This window comes from Chinchilla lanigera, unplaced genomic scaffold (genome assembly GCF_000276665.1).
Source record: "Chinchilla lanigera isolate Chin_1 unplaced genomic scaffold, ChiLan1.0 scaffold00067, whole genome shotgun sequence".
In the NCBI taxonomy this organism is placed as follows: Eukaryota; Metazoa; Chordata; class Mammalia; order Rodentia; family Chinchillidae; genus Chinchilla; species Chinchilla lanigera.
In genome coordinates, this window is record NW_004955468.1 from 919,034 (window position 1) to 941,286 (window position 22,253).

Genomic DNA, 22,253 nt, shown 5'->3' on the forward strand with positions numbered 1-22,253 from the left:
TGATCTTGTTAAGCTGGCAGAACCAAAGCTGTGACAACTTGGTCATATTAGGGAAGAATCTGCAGACTTTTCTCTTGCCAAAATATTTTATATGCAAAATAATTGAATAAATCTAATAAATTGTTTTAAAATGTCGGACAATTTTTTTCCTCTATGGAAGCAAAATAAGGAAATCTAACTCATGTATTGAACTTTCACAGCTGCTGCCAAATGCCTGTGGGAGAATGGAGTGTGACAGATTGCCTGCTTGGACACACTGATGTTCAGCCAAATTGTTTTTGGCAGATTGTGCCTGAGGGATTGCATGGGCCAGAGAGGGGAAAGTGAAGCTACGTGGCTGAATTCCAGAAATTCCAGAGAGATTTGGGAAGGTGGGCAGACAGGCTGGCTGAGGCCATCATGGCTAATGAGGCCATCACAGATACAGGGAGAAGAAGGGGGATTAAGGCAGGCAACCGTCCAGATGCCCCTAAACCTCGGTATCCTCGCCAACCTTCTCACCCCTCATCTCACCATTATTGTGTCCCTCGCAGAGTAATTGCAGGAATCGGAACAGGTCTTGTGTGAATTCATCATCTGCCATGACCTTCTCTCCTGGGAGCAAAGGAGGGGTCAGATTTGCCAGGACACAGCACACACATGCACACAACGCTTGCACACTGCACTCACATGCACAAAGCAAGGGGTGCTGGGAGGAGCAGCCACCACTTCAAAGACACTATGAGGGCCATGAGCATCCATGACACCAGGTGTCTCAACCTCAGACCCCATGGGATCAGAAGACAGAGACCTGCAGAGCCCTGAGTCATGAAGCTGGTGCCTCAAGTGTCTTTCTAGAGCATCACAGTCCCTCTGATGCCATCTTTGGGTGACCCCTTGGAGTGTCTGCTGACCCAGGGGACATTCAGGCAGATGGTATTGCCCTCAGCCCCCCTTTAGGCTGCAGGGGTTAATGGATTATGTGGGTTGGGGTCACTTTCACACAAAGGCTGTGTGCAGGGGATGACCAGGCTGAGATAAGGGATAAGGATTGAAAGCCAGCCAATTGGCCCAGATGACTCAAAAGCAGCCAATCCAGGAGAAGCAGAGTAGGTGTGGAAACATGGGCCAATCAGAAGAATGGGCATCTGAAAGAAGCCAATCATGATGGGCTGTAAAGGAGAAGACTAGATCGTAAATGGGCCAATCAGAGCACGCGCGCACCAATCAGGGTGGATGCTGGAGGCAGCCGCTCTGATTGGTGTTTGGGGAAAACAGTTGACCAATCTGGGGTCGGGCTCAGGGCGCGGAGAAGGTGGGAGTAGGGGTCACCCCACCCAGGGGCTGTGAATCTGGGCCTGGCAGTGTGAGAATCTCTAGTTGGAGGGGACCTTTGCTGTCTTTCCTATCCTACCCGCAAAACCCAGGATGTTCACACTGAGCTACATCCCCATCCTTTTTTTTTTTTTTTTTCTCCCCCCTTTGGTAAGAGTCTTGCTGCATCACTAGATTGCCTGGGCTAGGCTTCAACTTTGATTCTCCTGCCTCGGGCTCCCAGAGTGCTGGGATTGCAGGTGTGTGCTGCCAAACCTGGATCTTCTCTAACTTCTGTTTTACACATGGGGAAACTGAGGCTTAGGGAAACACGTAGTCCCCAGGGGCCAACCTGGGGCCCGAATCTTGCTGTCTGGATACCTGCTGGCAAGGTTTTCCAGTGGCACTGTGCACCCCTGCGGGCTTCCTCCCTCCCCGGATGGTCCCAGATCCTCAGCCCCCAGGTGCAGGGGCAGCAGGGTTAGGAGGGGAGGGGCTGGCAGCGGCACGCGGGGGGCGGGCGGGGGGAATTACCGTTCTGGCGATTGATGACTGGGGCAGCCAACAGGATGGGAGAAGGAAGCAGGAGAAAAGAGGGAAAAAGAGACAGCAAAACACACAGTGACAGTCAGAGACGGAGACATAAACACACAGAGACACAGCCGGCAGAGAGAAAGGTAGAGAGAGCCTCCGGGAGACCAAAGGAAGCAGATGAGCAAGGAAGACAGCGGGAAAGGAGGGCAAAGCAGAGGGGAGAGGCGAAGAGGGGCGAAAGAGAGAAAGGGCAGGCAGAGGTGGAGAGGCAGGAGCGAAGGTCAGGTGGAAAGGTTAGACACGTCAAAACACAGCAAAGAGGAGACTCCATTAGCCCGGATTAGGGACATTAATGAGAGAACAGCAACCAGGGTGTGAGACTGGGGCACAGAGGGCAGGGTCCCCATGGCGATGGGCGGGAGCGCACAGGCCAGGTGACACCGGGGGTGGGGACTGCGAGGACGGACACCCTGGAGGAACGGGGCGGGGCCGGGGGGGGGCGGGTCACAGCCGGAGCAGAAGTCAGGAAGCCCCAGGGAAACGGGTGTCTTGGAGGAGGGGTCTGGGCAGTGGCGGTGCAGAGGGAGGTGGATCCTGAAGGAAGATGATGTCCCAGGGAGAGGGAAGCCCAGGAGAGGGCCTCACCCGTGCCGTCCTCGTTCACCATGCCCAGCCCCTCGGCCTTGTTCTGTCTCTCGAAGGCATTGAGATCCAGGACGCTGAGGAGAGGAAGGTGAGAACGATGTGATGAGACTTCTGTCCTCTGCTCTTCCGGGGTCCACCATGCCCAAATCCCGGGTCCGCACCCAGCCCTGACCCCCACCCCACCCCCACCCTGAACCTCTCTCACTCCAGCCCTGTGCAGTAAGGTAGGGCCAAGGTGAAGCATGTGGGAGCTCCAGGCGCGAGACAACAGAAACCACCAATTAGCAAAAGTTACAGAAGGATGGAAAAAGCTGGCTGACAGCAAGAGGCGAACAAAGGCAGAACCTGGTTAGCAGGGTCATCAGACAGGACCCAAATTCCTGTTGCCCATTTTTCCCCAACTTCTCAACAACTTTCTAAACTGGGCTTGGTGGTGCACGCCTGTAATCCCAGCACTTGGGAGGCTGAGGCAGGAGGATCACTGTGAGTTTGAGACCAGCCTCGGCTACAAAGTGAGCTCAAGGCTAGCCTGAACTGCATAGTGAGACCCTGTCTCGAAGACAGAAAAAACAAACAAACAAACAAACACAAAAAACCAAACCAACCGTCCTGGTATCTATGCTACTATACAATCTTTTTATTTTATTTTGTTTTTTGGTGTTCAGGATCAACCCCAGGGCCTTCTGCATGCTAGGCAAGTATTCTACCACTGAGCTACACCTCACCTCCATAATACAACTCACTTTTTTTTTTGAGACACAGTCTCACTATACAGTTCAAGCCGGCCTTGAACTCATTATATAGCCTAGGCTGAGCTTGCACTGGCAGCGATCCTCCTGCTTCAAGACTCCTAAGTGCTGGGATCACAGGCATGCACCACCATGCCTGGCACCATACAACTCATTCTTTTTTTTTTTTTTTAAGGAAGAAAGGTTTATTTAGCTCACAGTTTGTGGAGGTTTCAGTTCATACTTGGCTGGCTCCAAGGCAGAGTAGCACATGCAGAGGGCAACAGTTCATGGCAGTGGAAAACAGCAAAAGCAGCAAGAGCAAAAATGGAGGAGCAGCCCAACTCATTCTTAAAGCCTGTGACATTCCATCTCCCTTATTGTTCTACCTTAAATTTTTGTTTGTATTCTATTACTGAGGATCAAAATCCACTGAACTACCTCTTGAGCCCGTTTTTTTATTTTTGGGATAGGGTCTCACTAAATTGTCCAGGTTGGGCTTGAACTTGTGACCCTCCTGCCTCAGCTTTCTAAAGTGCTGGGATTACAGGTGTGCACCAGTACACCCAGCCACATTAATTGTTATGGCAGTTGAGCTACTCTGAGTGGGTCTCTTCCTGTACCAAGAGAATAGAACCAGAACTGGAAGTGTCCCCTGGGAGGTGGTGCGTGGCCACACCAAGCAGAGCTGAGCAAGAAAAAAGACACGGGGCTGGGGATTTAGCTCAGCGGCAAAGCGCCTGCCTGGCAAGCGCAAGGTCGTGAGTTCGGTTCCCGGTACTGGAGAAAAACCAAAAAAAAAAAAAGACACAAGAGCCCACCTGCATGTTTGCATCAGCGCCTGGATGCTCTGGAAGAAGCCCACTTCCTTCTTGTCCTTCAGATAATCCAGCATTTTCTGCACAGGAAGCAGCAGGGGGAGCCAGGAGTCACACTGGGAGCCTGCCCTCTCCCGGACCTCCTCCCAAGTCCCAGAGCCTCCGTCACCTGCTGCACGTCAGCATTGCCTCCGTTGAGGATGGAGATGCCCAGCTTCAGGGTGGAGGACACCATGGTGCCGGTCTCTCCTAGACAGAGTTGGTAGGGAGAGGATTTGAACAGCCCTCCTGGCGTGGTGAGAGAAGCGGGTGAAAGCATGTGCAAAGGCTTGCAGGCAAGGCCGGGTACGACTGAGGGATGGTGGGAAACTGCAAGGCAAACGTGCAAGGGCAACTTGGCAGGGCTTGGGTGTGAGTGCAAATTCCAGGCATGCAATGGTGGCAGCATGTGCCTGCTGGGTCCATGGTGAACCTCCACACAGTGGACGGGAGGACAGGGTGGGTGCACTCCAAGACCCCGGATGCCCTGTGCCAGACCATACCTTTGCAGGCGCTGATCATCTGCAGCACCATCTCAGCAGCACCCCGGGTATGCAGCCGCGACTGCTGGTATAGCAGCCTCTGCTTCTCCATCTCCTTCTCCTGAAGCAGACAGCAGATTATAGGCTGAGCACACTCCTCTCAGTAGCCTGGCCTATCCCGGCCCTGCCCGCTCCAGCCACATCCATGACGCCTTCCTTCAACTCTGGGCTCCCGCCATCCCTGGGACTTCTGTCCTCAGTGTCTCTCCTGTACCCAGCATAGGGTTAGGCATGGAACAGGTGCAGGAATTGGGGCTGGGGATGCAGCAGCCTTAACCTGGGCCACAGATCTCCAGGAGACCAGTGGATAGAGCCCAGCCCGTCTGTAAACTTGGATATGGAGAAAAGTCACATGCCTATGCGCACACTAGCCAAGTGTTTTACTACTGAGCTACACTCCACCCTTTTTTATTTTATTTTCAACACCTTATACCTGCAATCCTCCTGCCACAGCCGCCCAAGGAGCTGGGATTACAGGCATGTGCTGCCACGCCTGGCTGGAACCTCTTGTTCTTCAACTGGCAATTCCTCTTAGCCTTCTGTTTGGATACCTCCTCCTCTGAGAAGCCCTCCATGATGCCCTCGCCCAGGCTGGGCTTCTACACCCTGCTGCCCCTGCCCTGGGTCTGACCCTCGGCCCATACCCGCCCCCCACCATGGCGAGTGCCCTGTGCTGTTCCTGTTCGCTTTGTATGTCCGGCTCCTCAGTGGGCTGACCTGGTCACCGCTGTATCCCTGAGCACTGCTCTGTGCTCACACACTGAACATCAGGAGACGACTGAGGCCAGGGATCCCCAACCCTTCCTCCAGGCCCTCCTGCTCCCACCTACCTCGAAGGACACTTCAACCTCCTCTTCTTGAGCTTCACCGTTCTCCCCGCCCTCCTCCAGGTGGCAGCTCTGGGGAGGGGACCTCAGTTAAAGAGTGATGGTGACAAAGGCAATACTCCTCCCACACCAGCCCTTTCAGTGAATAGGCGGTGTGGCGGGGGACAGGGCAGGGCCTCACCTTCGCCATGATGTCGGCATACGCTATGTATAGGTAATCCTCGTCCAGTTTGCTGAGAAAGGAAGCAGGGAGAAGATCAGGATGCAGTGGAGAGCACCTCCTGTCTTTTTGTGTGTGGCACTGGGAATCGAACCCAGGGGTGCTCTACCACTGAGCTATATCCCTCTTTTATTGTTTGATTTTGAGACAGGGCCTCACTAAGTCACTAAATTGCCCAGGCTGGACTTGAACTTGTGATCCTTCTGCCTCAGCCTCCCAAAGTGCTGGGATGACAGGCATGCGCTGCCATGCCCAGCCACCCCTATCTTATAGCAGCTTCCTGTGCTCCCTTTCGGACAGCCTGCCCTCCCTGCGTTCAGCTGTGTGGTTTGGGCGCAGGTGATGAAGGTGGAGCCAGTTCATGCTTCTGTCAGCCAGGCCACAGTGCCAGGAAAGAGCAGGCCATGCAGTCCATGCCGGCCGGTGGAACTCACTCAGGAGTTTCACTGGAACGCCCTTCCCATGGGGGCTGCAAGTGGAGTGATGGAAGGCTGCAGCCTCTAGGGCCATCTTGCCATTGCTGTCTTGGCTCACTTAGCAGCTGGGGCCAAGCACCTTCTCCCTGGGTCTCTTCTACAATGAACAGCTAGCTCCCCTGAGCGTTTACCCTATGTTAGTCCCTGTTCTAAGTGATTTATGTACAGTGAATTCTTTTTCACAGTAATCCTATCAAGCGGATACCCTGCTAGTCTCATTTTACAGATGAGGAACTGAGGTACAAAGATATCTCCCAGCCAGGGTCTCAGAGCTTGCACTATGATTTAACCTAGACAGTCTAACTCCAAAGTCATGCGTCTCCCACAGGATGTAAAACAGGGCACTCAACTTCCCAGTGTCCCTTGCAACCAGTGGTGGAAGGATGTCAGAATTTTGGTCAGTGATATGTGCAGAAGCCCTCCAGAGACAGCTTCCCTTGCTTCGTGAAAAGATCAAAGTTCTTGCTTAGAACAGTAAACATTACTCCCTTTTTTTTTTCTGCCCAGAATCTGATTGTGATGCCTAGAAGGGCAGCGTCTAACTTGTGGCCGTAAGATCCAAGCTAAGAATGGCGGACAGGAAGTTAGGAGGAGCCTGGGGACCTTGTAAGTCACCATGCCATTGTCCAGCCCCGGACTGTTTAGCTCCTGACCTCACATTGTGGGGAAAATAATTCCCTGGGCCTCTATTTCCCTATTCACAAAAAAAAGTTGCAATAATGTTTATTTTATGGTGTGATGATTAAGTGAACAAATACATAGGTCAAGTGCTTTGCATGGTTCCTGACATAATAAACACTTCATAAATGGTGCCTATGATTATTATTGTCATCCTTATTAGCAGCAACATTCTTATTGTCATTATTTACTTCAGAGATCGCCCTTAGTCTATATGAAACCTTTGAATGAAATAGAAAAAGTCACTACTTTTATCTGTTGGAAATTTATATTATGCATTGATTTTCCCCCTGACGTCCTCATTTTGTTTAGGCATGCTGCCTTCCAGAAAAGCCCAGGAAATAAATCTACATTGCGAATGACCCCTCAGAGGAGGCGCACCTGTGCAGTGTTCAGCCTGCACAACAGTACAGGTGGCCCTGCCTTTCTTAGCAAAGTGACATGAAAATGTCAGCTCTTCTGGACCTTGTTCCCAAGACAGGAGCTGGGGATAGGAAGATATTTCTGAACCGGGAAGAGTTCTCACCTCTTTTCAGTCAGGGCAGTACGGCTGAAGTGCAGGACCAGCTGGTGAAGGGGGTCTGGCTTTTTCTCCTCTTCTTCCTCTTCCTCCTCATCTTGCTCCCCAGCTTTCTGGGAGAAGAGGTGGGACTTGGGGGAGTGGTTTTTAGAGTCGTCTCCTGTTTTCCCCCAGAACCTTGCTGGGCTGGAGGGGTTGTTTCTTTTCCCACATCCTGCCTTGTTTTGTTGTTGTTTTGTTTGACACTAGTATTGAACCCAGGGCCTTCTCACTGGGTTACATTCTCAGCTCTTTCTTATTTTTTTGTTTTTGAGACAGGTTCTCGATAAATCCCTAAGTTGCCCAGGCTGGGCTCAAACTTGCAATCCTCCTGCCTCAGCCTCCCAGAGTGCTGTGATTACTGGTGTGTGCCACCATGCCTGACTATGCACCCTGGTTCTCCCCAAGCCAGGACTCCCATTTCTATAACTCTCAATGAGGAGGGCGCCCCTAGCCCCCCAGCCCTGCTCCCACCCTCCAGGCAGGCCCCAGCTCACTGAAAGGTCATCTATCATGCGGTCCTCAAAACTGTGGTCCTCACTCAGGAGCCAGCCGGCCTTGTAGCTCTCCAGGAACATGTTACACGCCCGGTGCCTGCAGAGCAAAGGTCTAGGTGTCATGAATATCTCTCCTCCAAGCTCACTGACCTCTTATGTACCTGCCATCCGCACCCCTTCCCAAGACCCTTTTGTGTTGGCCCTCCAACCTCCTGACCGGCAGCTACCCTTCCTCCATGAGCCCTGGAGCCTGCTGCCTCCCTGGGGGCCTTACGTGGGCAGGTTGTATAGAGGTGTCATGCGGAAACAGGCCACGACCGCCCGCCGACGCTGCTTGGACAAGAGCTTGTGCCACACGGCCTTCTTGGATTTGTAAGGGTGCTCGGTCTGTGGGGCGGGACAGTCATCATGCCTCTAGACCCTGGCCCTGGCCTGGTTCGCAGTCCCTGCCCTGAGTGAACCTCCCATGCATGCCCAGGGTCCATATGCGGGTCAGTCCGCAGGAAGAACACCTTGGTTCCAACACAGTCAAGATTCTAGCTCAGCTGCAGGTCTAAACTTCCATCCTAAGCCCCGCCCCAGACTCCAGGTGTTTCCAGAAGGCCCCACCCTTAATCCCAAAAGTTCTGCCCTGACCCAGGCTCTAGTTAAATAACCAAGTCCCCCAACTTCCTCTCGTCCAAATGTCCATCTTGAGTGCCACCTTACTTTACTTTCTCTTTTTTTTTTTTTTCTCGTTTTTTTCTCCGGTACCGGGAATCGAATTCAGCAACCTTGGGCTTGCTAGGCAAGCGCTGTACAGCTGAGCTAAATCTCCAGCCCCTTACTTTCAAAGCTCCATCCTACCCAGTATCTACCCCCAGGTCCCACCCACGGGTCCAAGGCCAACCCCAGCGGCCCAGCTTTGGCCAATCAGCAATAAGAATCTTGGGGCCCCGCCCACCTGGTCCAGGTGGTAGAGCACGGCCGACACCTCCTGGACTCTGCGCACGATTTTCTCCGGGTCGTCAGCGTCCTCCTCGCGGCCAGGAACGCCCCGGTATAGAGCCATCTGCCAGCGCAGAGACGGGGAGCCCTCGACCTGAGGGAAGCAAGGACGGCCAGCGTGAGGGCACCTCCCGCTTCTCTGAGGACCCTCCCGTCCCGCGCCACCGGCCTCCCCGGCTGCCCACCCCCTTTTCATACTTGGTGAGGGCGAGTTAAGGTCCTTTCGATGCCTAGTACACATTAAGTGCTCAGACGTTCACTATTATTATAGTATTCTTCTGGGCAGACCCTTTAGGTTGCAGATTTAAGGGACTTACTTTTCCCTGAAGGTTAAGGTTGTTTTGCAGGAATTCCCGGACCTCCTCATCTGTGTCTTTCTGGGAAGACATGGCCCGCTGGGTCACGCAGGAGGTCCCAGCCTCCTCCATGACCCACAGTCCTTGTCTTCTAGGCGGGCCACCCCCACGCCCAGCTACAGGTCTGTGTGCAGAGGACTCTGGGGAAAGTGAAATGACCCACAGGTGGGCAGTGGTCAGGAAGGTCCTAGAGGGATAAGGAAGTGACAGAGGCACCTTGAAGGGATAACAAGAATATATCATTAAGGGTCAGACAAAGCCGAAGAGGGTTATCAGGGGAGAGAAGAGGGGTGGGGTTTTGAAGATCAGAGGTGAGAGAGGCTATGAAGGGAATTGGCGAGGTCAGCAGAGGCCATAGGGGTCAGGCAAGTCAATCAAGTCACTGGTTAACAGGGCCCAAAGAAGAGGTGAGCAGGGCGGGGCTTGCTTAGGGTCCCAGCAGAGGGACCCCTCGAGGAACAAAGTGCAAGCTCTAGAGGACTCTTGGGGTCCTCAGAGAAACTTGAGATCCTGAGGGAAAGGTGCCTTCAGAGTCCCAGGAAATAGGTCCTTGTGATACCAGGGGCAGTCATGGCTCTCGGGGCCTGAGGGGGTTTCATAAGTTGTTAGTGCTTAGCAGTGTTCTGGGGGAAGGTTACAGGGGTCTAGGGCAGAATCCTAGGGGTGCTCTAAGGGTTCCCGAGGCTGAGAAGGATCCCGGGGACCCTGTCCTTGCCATTTCTTTTCTTTTTTTTTTTTTGAGACAGGGTCTCACCATGCAGTTCAGACTGGCCTTGAGCTCACTTTGTAGCCCAGGCTGGTCTCAAACTTGCAACGATCCTCCTGCCTCAGCCTCCCGTGTGCTGGGATTATAGGCATGCGCCACCACGCCCGGCCGTCCTTGCCATTTCATACAGGGGCTGAATGGGGTATGGCTTCCTTGGGGTCCCAGAAAGCTTAAGAAGTTCTGGGGGCATCGATCTTCAGGTTACTTGAGGCTTTAGAGGTCTGGGTATGTCCCTGCACTGGGATCCCAGGGGGTTACTTAGGATCCCAGAGGCTGCTTAGGGTTAACAGACCCCAAGTAGAGGGGTCAGCAGGGTCCAAAGGCAAGAAGAGGTGAGCTGGAAGGCTTGGTGGGAACGCAAGGCACAGTCCTGGGCTACGGGGAAGGGCAGGGGGCTCATGCTGAGCTCAGCCGGTTCCCAAGGGTTTGGGTAGTCTTGGTGGGGGGCTCAAAGGAGTCTCAGAGAGGCTCCTGCTGTCTTGGGGTATCCTCAGGACCTCAGCAGGTTTGGTATGGGCCTCGGGGAAGGGGTTAGTGGAGTCCTACAAGCTCATTAGAGTCACAGGGGTCTTAGTGGCATTTCGTGGTTTCAGCAGATTCCAGTTAGAGGGACTGTGGGGCCCTGACAGTATCTTGAGTGGGGTCCTCATTATCCTGGGGGAGAGGCCCAGGGCACTCCAGAGGCCTCAGCGAGTATTCAGATCCTAGAGGGTTTAGGGGGGTCCTAGAGCAGGGCTTCCAGGGCCCTGAGGGATTCCATGGGACCCTGGGGGTTCAGGCAGTTGCTGGACAGGGCTGATAAGCACCAGGGCATAGCGGGCCTTGGCCAGGGTGATGAGCTCCTGGTCAGTGGGCGCACACATGTTCAGGCCGATGGGCAGCATCTTCTTGAGTGTGGCCACAATCAGGGATGTCTGCACAGAGTACCGGTCTCCCCGGCGCTTCTTCTTGGTGCGTTCCTGGTCCGAGCCACCTGACTGTAGGGACACAAGGCTCAGTGCCTGCCTCAGTCCCAGCTCCCTGGCCCAGCCCCAACCCGAACCACTGTCCACTCTCCAGCCCCAGCCTGGAGCCAGGCACCCCTCCCCAGCCTCAGAGCACACCTCCGTCTCCACCTGACCCTGCTGATCCTGCACCTGCGACCCCCAACCCAGACTGGACACCCCCAGGCTCCGGCCCACATCCCACATCTGAGCACCTAATTCAGGCCTTTCAGATCATCCCCATATCCGGGCTTTCTGAGCTCTGGAGGCGCTCTCCCAGAACCCTTATGAAGTCCCAGTACGGTGCCCCCACTCTCACATGCACAACCCCACACTTCACATCCCAAGACTGAATTCCTAAGAATGAAATGAGGATGCAGACCCACAAAGAACCCCAAGAGACAAGAGAAGTTGGAAGAAGAACAGAGACACAGAGATTGGGACAAAGAGATGGAGAGACAGAAGATGCAAGAGAGACCCAGAAAGATCTGGAAGCAGAGACGCAGGGCACAGAGCTCCACAGCTGTGCTCTGGAGCCCTGGGTGCAGACACCGGGCCAGGGCCACCCTGTCATGCCAAAGAGAAGCCCCAGTGACAAGCTACGGCCAGAACCACATCCACGCTGGCTGGCAGTATCGAGCATGACCCAGTGCCAGGCACTGCTGAAGGCCACACATGCAGCATCTTGTGGAGTCCTCGAAGAGACCTGGGCCCAGAGGCCCCTGGCTGGGTGCCACCAGCAGCTCAAAAGGGTGACACTTGGCCCAGGTCACACAGCTGACTCCCATCGCAGGACTGTAACCCAAGTCTGTCCGATTCCAGAGCCCAAGCCTTGACCACGGCATGTCGAGAGTGCCGCCTCCCCAACCATGCACCTCTGCACCCCACCCCATTCCTCTTGACTTCAGCCCACGATGCTTTGGGGGAAGCTGAGAGTTGCTCTTTCTTTTTGGTAACAAAAACCAAAAAAAAAGAAAAAGAAAAAGAAATTCAACAAATTGCCAGCTGAGGATTGGGAAGGGAATGAACGTCACAGGAGGAGAAAGAGAAGGATGGGGACGTAAGGATACGGGGTGGGGAACAGACAGGGAGGTGGGGTGGGTTTTTGGAGGGAAAGGGGTATTAGCCAAGAGCCATGCAGAAGGTCCCAGTTGTGGGGCTGACCTGTACGTCTCCCGCCTGCGTCATTGGGTCACAGACAGAGACAAGAAGGGTTACCCCAGCCCCGCAGAGAACCCCAGGCCCAACTCCCCGTTGGCAACACGCCCACTCCTCTGCCCACCCTGCCACCCGTCCCTTAGCTGGCCATTCCCAGACCTCGGCTGGGATGGGTAGGTTTGTTCCTCACAGCCCCAAGAAGGGCAGTTCTAGGATAAGGGGAGAGGAAAGGGGGGACATGGGGTAAGGAGAGGAGGGAGGAAATGGGAGAGGGGGGAGGGCCGGGACGGAGATGCGAGATAGGACAGAAGGCAGCTCTGAGAGCGGAATGTGACCAGCACAGGCCAGGCTGGCTGGGTGGGTTGGGGGCCAGAGAGGACTCCCTGGGGGTGCTCCCTGCCTCCCTGCTAAGTCCTCCTCCCAGAAGCAAGCACCCACCTTGGCCATTTTGCTCTTGTTGTCAGCAGTCAGGAAGGACATGTTGTTGATCTCGTTCTGGACCACAAAGTTCTGCTCCTCGCGCTTGAAGTTCTGGTGGGAAGGCAGCACTGGGAGTCAGCGGGTGAAGGAGAGAGGCCACCTGCCGACAGCAGCTTCTCTGCTCGTGGAGGGGACAGTGGCACAGGCGGGGACTCACGTGGGACTTGGACCAGTAGATGAAGATCTCGCCCACCATCCTGAACAGCTCCTCGGCGTTGGCATTGGGTTCCGTCAGCCAGTGCGCCCTGCGGTCAGGGAAGGAGCTGGTGAGGGCACAGGAATCCCCAGGGAAGGGGCCACCCAGAGAGCTCAGGAGAGGGCAGGGGACCAAGAGGCAGCAATGAGTGCGATGGAGTTTTCTATTGCAATCTGGCCATTCCGATAACCATTTGATATTTTATTGACTACACCTTTTCTAAAATGTTTTCCTGTTTAACCTTTTTATGGATATAAGAGTATATAGATAAACAAATGTCAACTTGCTTAATTATCACAAAGTTAACACATGTATAACCATCACCCAAGGAGAACTTCTGGTCCCTCGTACCCGGTCCCCACCAGTACCCCTTGCTTTCCCCTGAGAGATGACCGCCATCCAGTCTTCTAGGCTAGGCATTTTTTTTTTTCATGCCTTATTTTTCTCAGTTCTTAAACATTAGATAGCCTGTAAACACAGGTACTTTTTTTTTCCTGGCTTCACTGAAGCCATGCTGTTGTGTCACAACTTGGTCATTTTCATTGCTGTGTACTATTCTGTCGTGTAAACAGAACACAATGTGTCCATTGCCTCTGACCCAGCACTCCCATTCCTAAAATCTACTACAGCAAAACCCACTGTGAGCACAGCGGTGGATGGAAGTGCAGCACGGGCCTGCAACGTTGTTAGTCACAGAGAAATCATAAACAACCCAAGTAATCCACCCAGAGGAGACTGGCAAATATCGAGCTATATCCAGCTGCAGAAAATGCCACACAACCACCAGGACAAAAGAGGAGGATCCATGCAGTTGTCCCCCTGATCAGTGGAGGATGTGTTCCAAGGTCCCCAGTGGGTGCCTGAAACCGTGGAGAGTGCCGCACCTTCCATACGGCTCGCTCAGGCTGACACTGTGACCCGCACATGGGGTTTCAAGCAACAGCAGTGAGCAACTCTAAGGGGCTGGATTCCGCTGGGCCAAGATGATAAAAGCCAGAAGGGACAAGGAGGGAGGGGCAGAGGCTCAGGGGGTCAGCCAGGCGTTGGAGAAGCAGAGGCACGCCAGGCTGGGGGATGGCCCAGTGGGTCTGGGAGACCAGAGTCCACACGCCTTACATGTGGACAAGCTGACCTGTTGTTGTCCACGTATCGGATAAGCAGTGGGTAGAGGGCGTACAGGTCCCGGCAGAGTACAGAGAACTCGTCCCGCACCAGGAGCTCGCCCTCCTCGGCTTCGGCCTTGGCCTCCAGACGCAGCTGCTCCTCCTCCGACACCACCTTCCCAGCCCGCTTGCGCAGCCGCCCGATGGTGGGGATGAAGTGGGAGTGAAGGAGCTCGGGCCGGGCGCGGCTCACGATGGGCTGGGCAAATACTGCAGGAACGCAGGGCAGGGGTCACTTGTTCCTGACCTCTGACCTCTGACCCCCCCCACCTTCAGCATAGTCCTTGATCTTCATGCCCAGCCCGTGACTGTCAACCTGTACCTCTGACCCAGCAACGGTCATGTGAGCCCAGCTTGACTCCAGCCTCTGACCCCAGCTCCTCCTCTAATCCCACTCCTGACCTCAGCCCTGACCTCTGACATTGCTCCTGAACCACAGTCTCTGAATCTACGACCCAGGCCTATCGTGTGACCACAGCCTGACATAGTCTCTGACCCCGAAGCCCCAACAACTGAATCGTAACCTGTTAGCTTACCCTTAAACAGCCTGACCCTGACTCCACGCCTCAACCTCTGACCTGGCCCGTACCAGTCCCTGGCCTCATTGTGTAATTTCTCACTGTGACCCTGGCTTCTTAGATCAGCCCCTGACCTCTGACCCTACCTCCGATGCCAGACCTGATTCCCAATCTGACTCTAGTCTAAAGCCTGATTTCTGACATGAACTTATTTTTTTTTTTTTGGCTAGATAAGCTAGGCTGGCCTTGAAGTTGGGAATCCCAACAATTTAAAGACCCGATTCCTGACCTCTGGCCTAGAACCCTAACCCTAATCCATATCAGGGACCCTGATGTCTGACCTGGTCCTCTGCTCTTTTGTATAAGGAACTCAGGCTTCTAGCTCAGCTCCTAACCTCAGACCTAACCCTCTCCAAGGCTCCCGAAATTCACAGCCCAGAGGACTCCCAGGACCCACCCATCCACCCAGAGCCCTGTGATGCTGATCCTGCCCCCAGGAAGACCCACCCTTGGACCCTTGCCAACTCCCGGGAGACCACGGAGCCCAGGGTCTCCCTCTGCTACCATCTGGTCCAGGGACCCCGCCGAACACTGACCCCCAGCAGCCCGGAGCCCCACCCACCAGCAAGCCGCTTCATCCATGAGGCCTCGTCGATGCCCAGGTTGTTGACGATGATGCGCAGGATATTCCCCAGCAGGGAGTTGAGGTGGTCGGAGGTGACAGCCGTGCAGGGTGGCGGGGCGCCAGCAGGCAGGGCAGGTGAGGGCGCCTCGGGCCCGCGCTCCCACCAGCGGGGCAGGTAGCTGCACAGCATGGGCAGCGTGATCTCAATGACGTGCGGCATCTCTGTGTAGCGGGCCCCTGACTCAGCCAGGCCCCCAATATCTGCCATGAGCCGCTCCAGGACTGGGATGTCAGGACACATCTCCTCCACGCTGTTGGGGAGCCCCAGGACTGGGGATGCAGGGAGGCGTCAGAGCATGCCGCCCATGGCTCCCAGGCCTCAGCACCCTGACCCCCATATACAATAACTAATCTCCCAAACCCCACTCTTCCAACCCCACCCCAACCCAGCTGCAGCTTGAAACCCTGACATTGAAACTCAGTGGCCCCCCCCAGGCCTGTCTGTCCCCTAAAATTGCACTCAGATTCATCTCACCTCTAGAAACCTTCACTCCTAAAATCTCACACACTCCACCCTGCTATGTAGCAACCTGCAAAAGGGGCCCTTCCCCACCGGGCAGCCCCGCCATCTCTCTCTCTCTCTGAACCCCGCACCCTGAGTCTGCCCCTTGGAACATGAAATCCATCGCTCGCTGGCTGTCCTACCAAGAACCAGGCCCTGGGCATTGGGAGCACAGCAGTGACTAACAGGACGTTTCCTGGCTGAATTTTTTCTTCCTTGAGACCCACATCTTCCTCTACTCCCTGCCCCCGACTGGGAACTCAAGAGATTTCTGTGCATTCTGTGGGGTCACTGCTGAATCTCAGGACAGTACCTTCTCCATGGGATGTGCTTCATAAATGTTTGTTGAATGAATGAATGAATGAATGAATGAATGAATGAATGAATGGACCCATGCTTTCTAACCCTCCCCTACTCAAGGACCCTTCACCCAAAACCCACCGATGCAAGCAAGTCCCTGTGTCCTCACACTTCACGGTGCCCTCACCTTATTACCTCCAAAACGCCTCCAAACGCCACCCCTGACCTAGTTCTCCGCATGGCACAGCCACGACCCTCAAACTGGGATTCCCGCCTGTGGAGCACCCGCACGCTGGGGGCCCTCAGCTCCTCACAGCCCAGGTTTGAGGGCCGCGTTACTCCCAAGGGGCACCCTCCCTCCGTCCTGCGCTGGGTAGAATGTGACGCCAGACAGCTCCAGCCCCACATGACTCACTGGCCCGCTCCCGGGGAGACTTGGTGGTGTAGACGGAGCAGGCGTTGTACTCATTCAGCTGCGGCTCCAGGAACGCCACTGGCATGGCTGCTGCCAGGCGGGCCAGGCACTCGCCGAGGGCTGGCCGCAGCCTGGAAGAAGGGCTGCGTTTAGCTTTCCTGTGGTCGTGCTCTGCCTGGGTCCCGAGTCCCAGCCCCGTCGCACCTGGATGGCGCCCCTCCCACTCTCCCAGAGTCCTCTGGGGCAGAGTGCGGGCTCTCTGACTTCGGGCCCAGTTGAAGTGATCCTCCCCAGCCCTCTCCATAGTTCTACATCCCGCCCTGTTTCTGTGTGTCCCCACCACGGGCAAGATTGTTCCCCAGAGAGAAGCAACCTGGCCTCCTGACCAGCAAGCAAGCGCCCGGCTCCCACCTGGTCCCCAGACTCAGTGGCTTCCACCCCGGCCTCTGACCTTCTCCGGAGCGCCCTCGCGTGGCAGCCACGGGAAGTGCAGCTGCCCCAGGATGCGGGCCGTTTTTGAGTTTGAACCCCTCTCCCTTCTCACCTCCCCAGCCCTAAACGTGTCCGCCTTTCCTTACTTTTCCACGTAGGGGTTCCTGGTGGTCCCCAGAGAGTAGATACTGCACAGCGTTCGGTAGCAAGAAACCTGGACGTCATCCACTGAGGGAGAGAGAGAAGGCGAGGGTCTGGGATGCACCTGCTGCTGTACCAGTCTTCCTTATCCAGCGCCCTGTCTCCAAGTAGACTGGCAGGGGTGAGGGCAGGGCCACAGAGCCAGTACGCCATTGTGACACAAGCAAGGGCCGATTCTCTCTTAGCCCCAGTTTCCCTGCTTGTAAACGGGGATGATTATAACACTGCCCCGTGGAGTGGTTGTGAGAGGCCAATGCATTAATTACGGAAGCAAGTTGGAACAGGGCATACAGCAAGCACTCAATAAAGGCTACCGTTCTTCCCTTGGATCCCTCTGATGAAAGCAATCGGCACTTCCTCCAGAAAAATGCAGACACACACGCAATCCTGGCTACACTTTCAGGTTGTCTGCGTACCTCCAAGTCAGGAGGCCAAGTCAGGACCCTCACTGACTTCACAGATGTCCTGAGGCAACAAGTGGGCAGGGGCTGTTCTAGATTTAAAAGCCACTGCGGAGACACGGCCAAATGTAATTGGAGCCTTTGACTATGCTGGGGACCACAAATTCACAATGGCTAATTTTGTGTACTTCCCTAAAGGATATAGGAGGCTTGGGGTTATGGGTATCACCCTTGTGAGATTTCCTATTAAGTCTTTAGGCATAGGCCACCCTCTCCAACCTGCTAAGACTAAACTAAAACCACTAAGATTAAAATGCACTCCAGGGCAGAGCCGTCTTAGCATGGATCATCTCCGCCCTCTTGCATCATCCCAGGATCATTCCTTGCCTCTGCCAACCTCGAATCTTCTGCTCACCCCTCCTATCATCGCATGCGTGCAATGAATACTGGCTGGTTTGGAGTGTCTCTGTCTCTGCCCGTCCTGAGGCATGGACCTCCCAGCCCTCTGCAATGCATTACTAAATTTGTCTCTGTTTCTTATTTCATCCTTTTGCTGTACCCCTCATACAGGCAACTGGGGATCTTGGCCAGGTCCCCATAGACAGGATTCTGAGTTTTGTTTTGTTTTTTTAATCAAAAACAAGCTGGGCATGGTGGTAAATGCCCGCTAGCCTAGCTACTCAGGAGGCTGAGGCAGGAGGGTCACCCGAGCCCAGGACTTTGAGATCAGCCAGGACAACTATATTAAGGCCCATCTCTAAAATAAAGAAATGAAACAAAACAAAAAAAGAAAAATATCAGACATTTTCTGGGTGACGAGGAAGACTTTAAACATAGTCAGGCGAGGTGTGATGCTGCTGACATGGTTATGTGACAGGTTCCAGTTCTAGGGGGTACAGCCCAATGTTTAGGGACAGGGGACTTGTGGGGGTGGGGTTGTATCTAATACTTAAAAGTTTAACAGAGGGGGCTGGGGATTTAGCTCAGCGGCAAAAGCGCCTGCCTGGCAAGCGCAAGGTCGTGAGTTCAGTTCCCGGTACCGGAGAAAAACCAAAAAAAAAAAAAAAAGTTTAACAGAAATTTTGCAAATACTTTTATCCACAGAGTGAAAAAAGCAAATGGGAAAATCATTAACAATTCTTCTCTTTCAGTTTTTTTTTTGTGAGTACTGGGATTATAGGCATGCACCTCCATGACTGGCAATAGTCTAATTTCAAATAAACAATAAGCTCAGAGAGGACCTCACTACCCCTTGGTCCCCACGGCCCACTGGCCTTATATCTCATGATGGTCACCTCCTGCATGGGTGTCCCCTGGGACCCTTGTGACTACAGTGTCCCAAGCCAACCTCAGCATCTTCCCCCAAATCTTGACTTGTTTCCCTCTATCTCACGGAGGCCTCACTGTCTTCAGGTCCCCAGGCCCAGGATTCATTCTGGATTCTGCCTTTTCTAGCCGTCTCCCTGCCCCTCCTGCTTTCTGCTGGTGCCACCTGGTCCTGGCCATGTCTTAGAAGGCAAATCTTTTGGGTACCTGTCCACACAATGTCATGTTTCATGTTTTCTGTCTCTTTGACACCCCACTGTGTGTCACATGCTCCATGCACTACATGGCAAGCTCCAGGCAGGGTCACGCCCCATACGTGTCATGAGATAAGCATGTCAGACCCTGCTCGCTGACTCCCATGCTCAGCTCCTACCCTCTCCCTGCTCTTTTCTTCTTTCTAGTAAGAGACCCCTGGCCCAGTATTTAGCCCAACACTCCACCTTTCAGAGCAAAGCCTCCTTGCCAGCATCCCTTGCAGCTATATGGGGCAATGTGCCAAGTTCTGGCCAATGGATACAAGCAGAAGCGACAGGACCACATCTAGGCTGCCCCTTAAAAGAACAGAAGTGCCCTCCTCTGCTTTTTCTCCTCTCCCAGCACCCAGAGGAAAGAGGCAACGGTGAACCCGCTTGGACCACGTGGGTAGAACTGATGGATCATAGATGGCGGAGCAACAAGACAGAGGGAACCTGGGCTTCTGACCCTGACCCACTTACAAATAGATGGCTACATGAAGAAAAAAGAAACTTCTAGTGTGTTTGGGCTACAGAGACTTAGGGACTTTGGTCCAAGCAGCTGAACTCGTATCCTAATGAACTCCCTGTTCCTTAATTTGCAGACTGAAAGCCACCTGCTCACACAGCTCCCCAACCCCATGCTTGCTTGGGCCCAGGAGCCCTTACGGATGACGTCGTCTCCGAACTGGTGCTGGGCGATGTGCTGGAAGAGGGTGGTAAGGACGGGCAGCAGGGCCACCGTGGTGTAGGTGAGGTTCTGGCCCACGCCTTTCACCTGCGTGCGCGCCTGGGACACCTTGCCCAGCCGCAGGTTCTCCACCATCTTCTCGATGTCCTCTGAGGCGCTCTCAAAGAAGGAGCGGAGACCGGCCTTCACGATCTCGGGGCCTGACTTCATCACCGTCCTGGAGGGAAGAAGGGAGACGCCCAAGCAGAGAGGCTTGGTTTGGGGGAAAATAGAAGGACCCAGGCTGGGGCTGAGGCCACGATCAGCGTGGGGGTCGTCCTACCTGGCATCCAGGGAGCGTGCCAAGATGTGGAGACAGTTGACCACGGCGGGGGCATCGGTCCCTGGGAGGAGATGGGCTGGGGTGAAGGAAGGGCCAAAGGGCAGCCCCTTCCACTCTGCCCCCACCTCCTGGCTAGGTCAGCATGTATCTACCCACCCCTGCCCTGCACCCCAGTCCTGACTGCTCTGCCTTGTCCCCAGGGCCACCCAGTCCGTGGCCAGAACCCGAGAAGGAACACACGGAAAGCTGTTCAAATTAAGGCTGCAGCTGGGAAATCTCTCCTCCTGCTGGGGCTGGAGGTAGGAAGAGAAGGTGAGGCGGAGAGGCTCGGGAGCAGGGCGACTTACCGTAGAGAGAGACTCGGTGGCGGACGAGAGCAGCGAGTTTGCAGAAGAGGCTGAAGAGAGAAAGGGACAGGACAGGCAGGGGGAGTGAGGAGGCCGAGGAGAAGAGGGCAATGGGGACACAGAGGAAGCGGAGAAAGAAGACAGGGAGAGAGGGCAGGAGACAGCCACGAGAAGGAAGGATGACGGGGAGGAGGGCAGGGACGAGCAAGCTGCAAAGGCACAGGCTGCAACTGGCATGTGGGATGTGAGGGCTGCGTCTGCCTTTTGTTCGGGTGACCAATTTGTCCCAGTTTACGTGAGGGTCCTGCATCCTGGGAAACCCTTCGGTCCAGGCTGGTCACCTCAGCCCTTCCATCACCTCTGCAGGTGGACGATAGAGCCCCCAAGGGCCAAGGTTGGGAGTAAGAGGCCCCGATTACAATCCTGAGTGGCCAGGGCCTGGGGCAGTGTCACAGGTGGCCTACCTGGTGATCATTTCCTTCTCCTTGTTGGAGGCGTGGCCGCCACTGCCCAGCACTTTGGCTGGTGTGGACAAGAAATAGAGGCAGTGGTTGGTGAAGTACTGGTTGATCAAAGGGAGCAGGATCTGGAGACGGGGGAAGGAGATGGGATTTAACTGAGGGGTGAGAGACCCCATCTGGGCCCCAGTCCCCTCCAGCTTCTGAGCCCATCTCTCTCACCTTGGCAAAGAATTTAATCTCCTGTTCATGGGGGGATTTTTCCACACGTCCACTGCTGACCACAGCCTCTGTGGGGGAGGCAAGACAGAGGTCATGGTGGGTTCAAGACTGGGGAAGCCAGCATGTTCTGATGGGAGGGACTCTGATGGCAGAGTTAAGAAATGATGGGTGATAAAGCCAAGCATAGTGGCTCACACCTGTAATCCCAGCACTTGAGAGGCTGAGGCAGGAGGATTGCCATGAGTTCGAGGCCAGCCTGGGCTACAATGTGAGCTCAAGTTTAGCCTGAACTACACAGTGAAACCTGGTCTTAAAAAGAAATGATGGGAGATAAATACTTGTATAAAGTCACCTTTACTGGCTTTCAGATAAACCTTTCTCTGTTACTTTTCATTTGATCCTCCTAATTTCTTGATCAAACCCTTCCTGAAGCTGAAAATAGGGAGAAGAACAAACTGGACTATTGATCCCCTTCCTCATCCATCAGAGCACTTTCTTTCTGAGCTTCAGTATCTGCTACTGAGTTAAATAAATGAAAAAATTGATATGAACATTAATTTAAAAACAAAAATCAGGGGCTGGAGATTTAGTTCAGCGGCACAGCACCTGCCTAGCAAACACAAGGTCCTGAGTTTGATTCCTGGTACCGGAAGAAAAACAAAAACGAAAATCAATTTCAGCTGCTGATGGTGGCACACACCATCATCCCAGCACTCTTGAGGCTGAGGCAGGAGGACTGCAAGTTGCAGCCCAGCCTGGAAAAGCAGCAACTTCATGAGACCCTCTCTCAAAAGTTAAAAATTTTAAAAGGGCCAAGGATGTAGCTCAGTGTGAAGACCCTGGGTTCAGTCCTCAATACCAAAAGAAAGAAAGGAAGAAAGAGAGAAAGAAAAAAGAAAAAAAAGAAATTTCAAACAATAATAGTGATAGTAGTGAAGTTATTTACATAATACTGGCTCCAATTATTAAACACTTTTGGCATGTCCCTGGCGCCTCATCACTGTAGTCTCCTCCCAACTTGGAGGTCTGTATAGTTAGTACCCCTGCCCTGTTCTCCACATGAGGAAATAGGTGAAATAATCACTCCGGGTCACACAGCCAGGAAGTGACAGAATGGTGGCAGTTATGGCGCACACTCTCCCCTTGTGGCCGGAGAGGAAACTGAGGTTCAGAGAGGGGAGGGAGCCGCCAAGGCCTGAGCAGCAGGGAGGCTCCGCTGCAGGCTGAACTGGGAGTGAAACTCGCCCTGCCTCTC

At 54.2% G+C, this 22,253-nt stretch overlaps 1 protein-coding gene across 1 annotated transcript in view; it reads right to left on the reverse strand.

Moving 5' to 3' along the window:
• The window catches only part of Ryr1 (ryanodine receptor 1 (skeletal)), a gene marked incomplete in the record, with an annotated part of 120,312 nt that overhangs the window by 39,227 nt on the left and 58,832 nt on the right, over window positions 1-22,253 (reverse strand). The window contains 26 exon segments of the mRNA XM_013522408.1: window positions 514-594; window positions 1,828-1,845; window positions 2,473-2,546; window positions 4,022-4,098; window positions 4,188-4,267; window positions 4,561-4,660; window positions 5,430-5,498; window positions 5,608-5,659; window positions 7,327-7,433; window positions 7,857-7,953; window positions 8,131-8,243; window positions 8,800-8,937; window positions 9,161-9,220; window positions 10,772-10,942; window positions 12,113-12,127; window positions 12,545-12,637; window positions 12,744-12,831; window positions 13,915-14,155; window positions 15,086-15,418; window positions 16,366-16,496; window positions 16,944-17,025; window positions 19,628-19,866; window positions 19,972-20,032; window positions 20,319-20,368; window positions 20,783-20,904; window positions 20,999-21,066. Of these exon segments, the coding sequence (XP_013377862.1) occupies window positions 514-594; window positions 1,828-1,845; window positions 2,473-2,546; window positions 4,022-4,098; window positions 4,188-4,267; window positions 4,561-4,660; window positions 5,430-5,498; window positions 5,608-5,659; window positions 7,327-7,433; window positions 7,857-7,953; window positions 8,131-8,243; window positions 8,800-8,937; window positions 9,161-9,220; window positions 10,772-10,942; window positions 12,113-12,127; window positions 12,545-12,637; window positions 12,744-12,831; window positions 13,915-14,155; window positions 15,086-15,418; window positions 16,366-16,496; window positions 16,944-17,025; window positions 19,628-19,866; window positions 19,972-20,032; window positions 20,319-20,368; window positions 20,783-20,904; window positions 20,999-21,066 (2,760 nt within the window).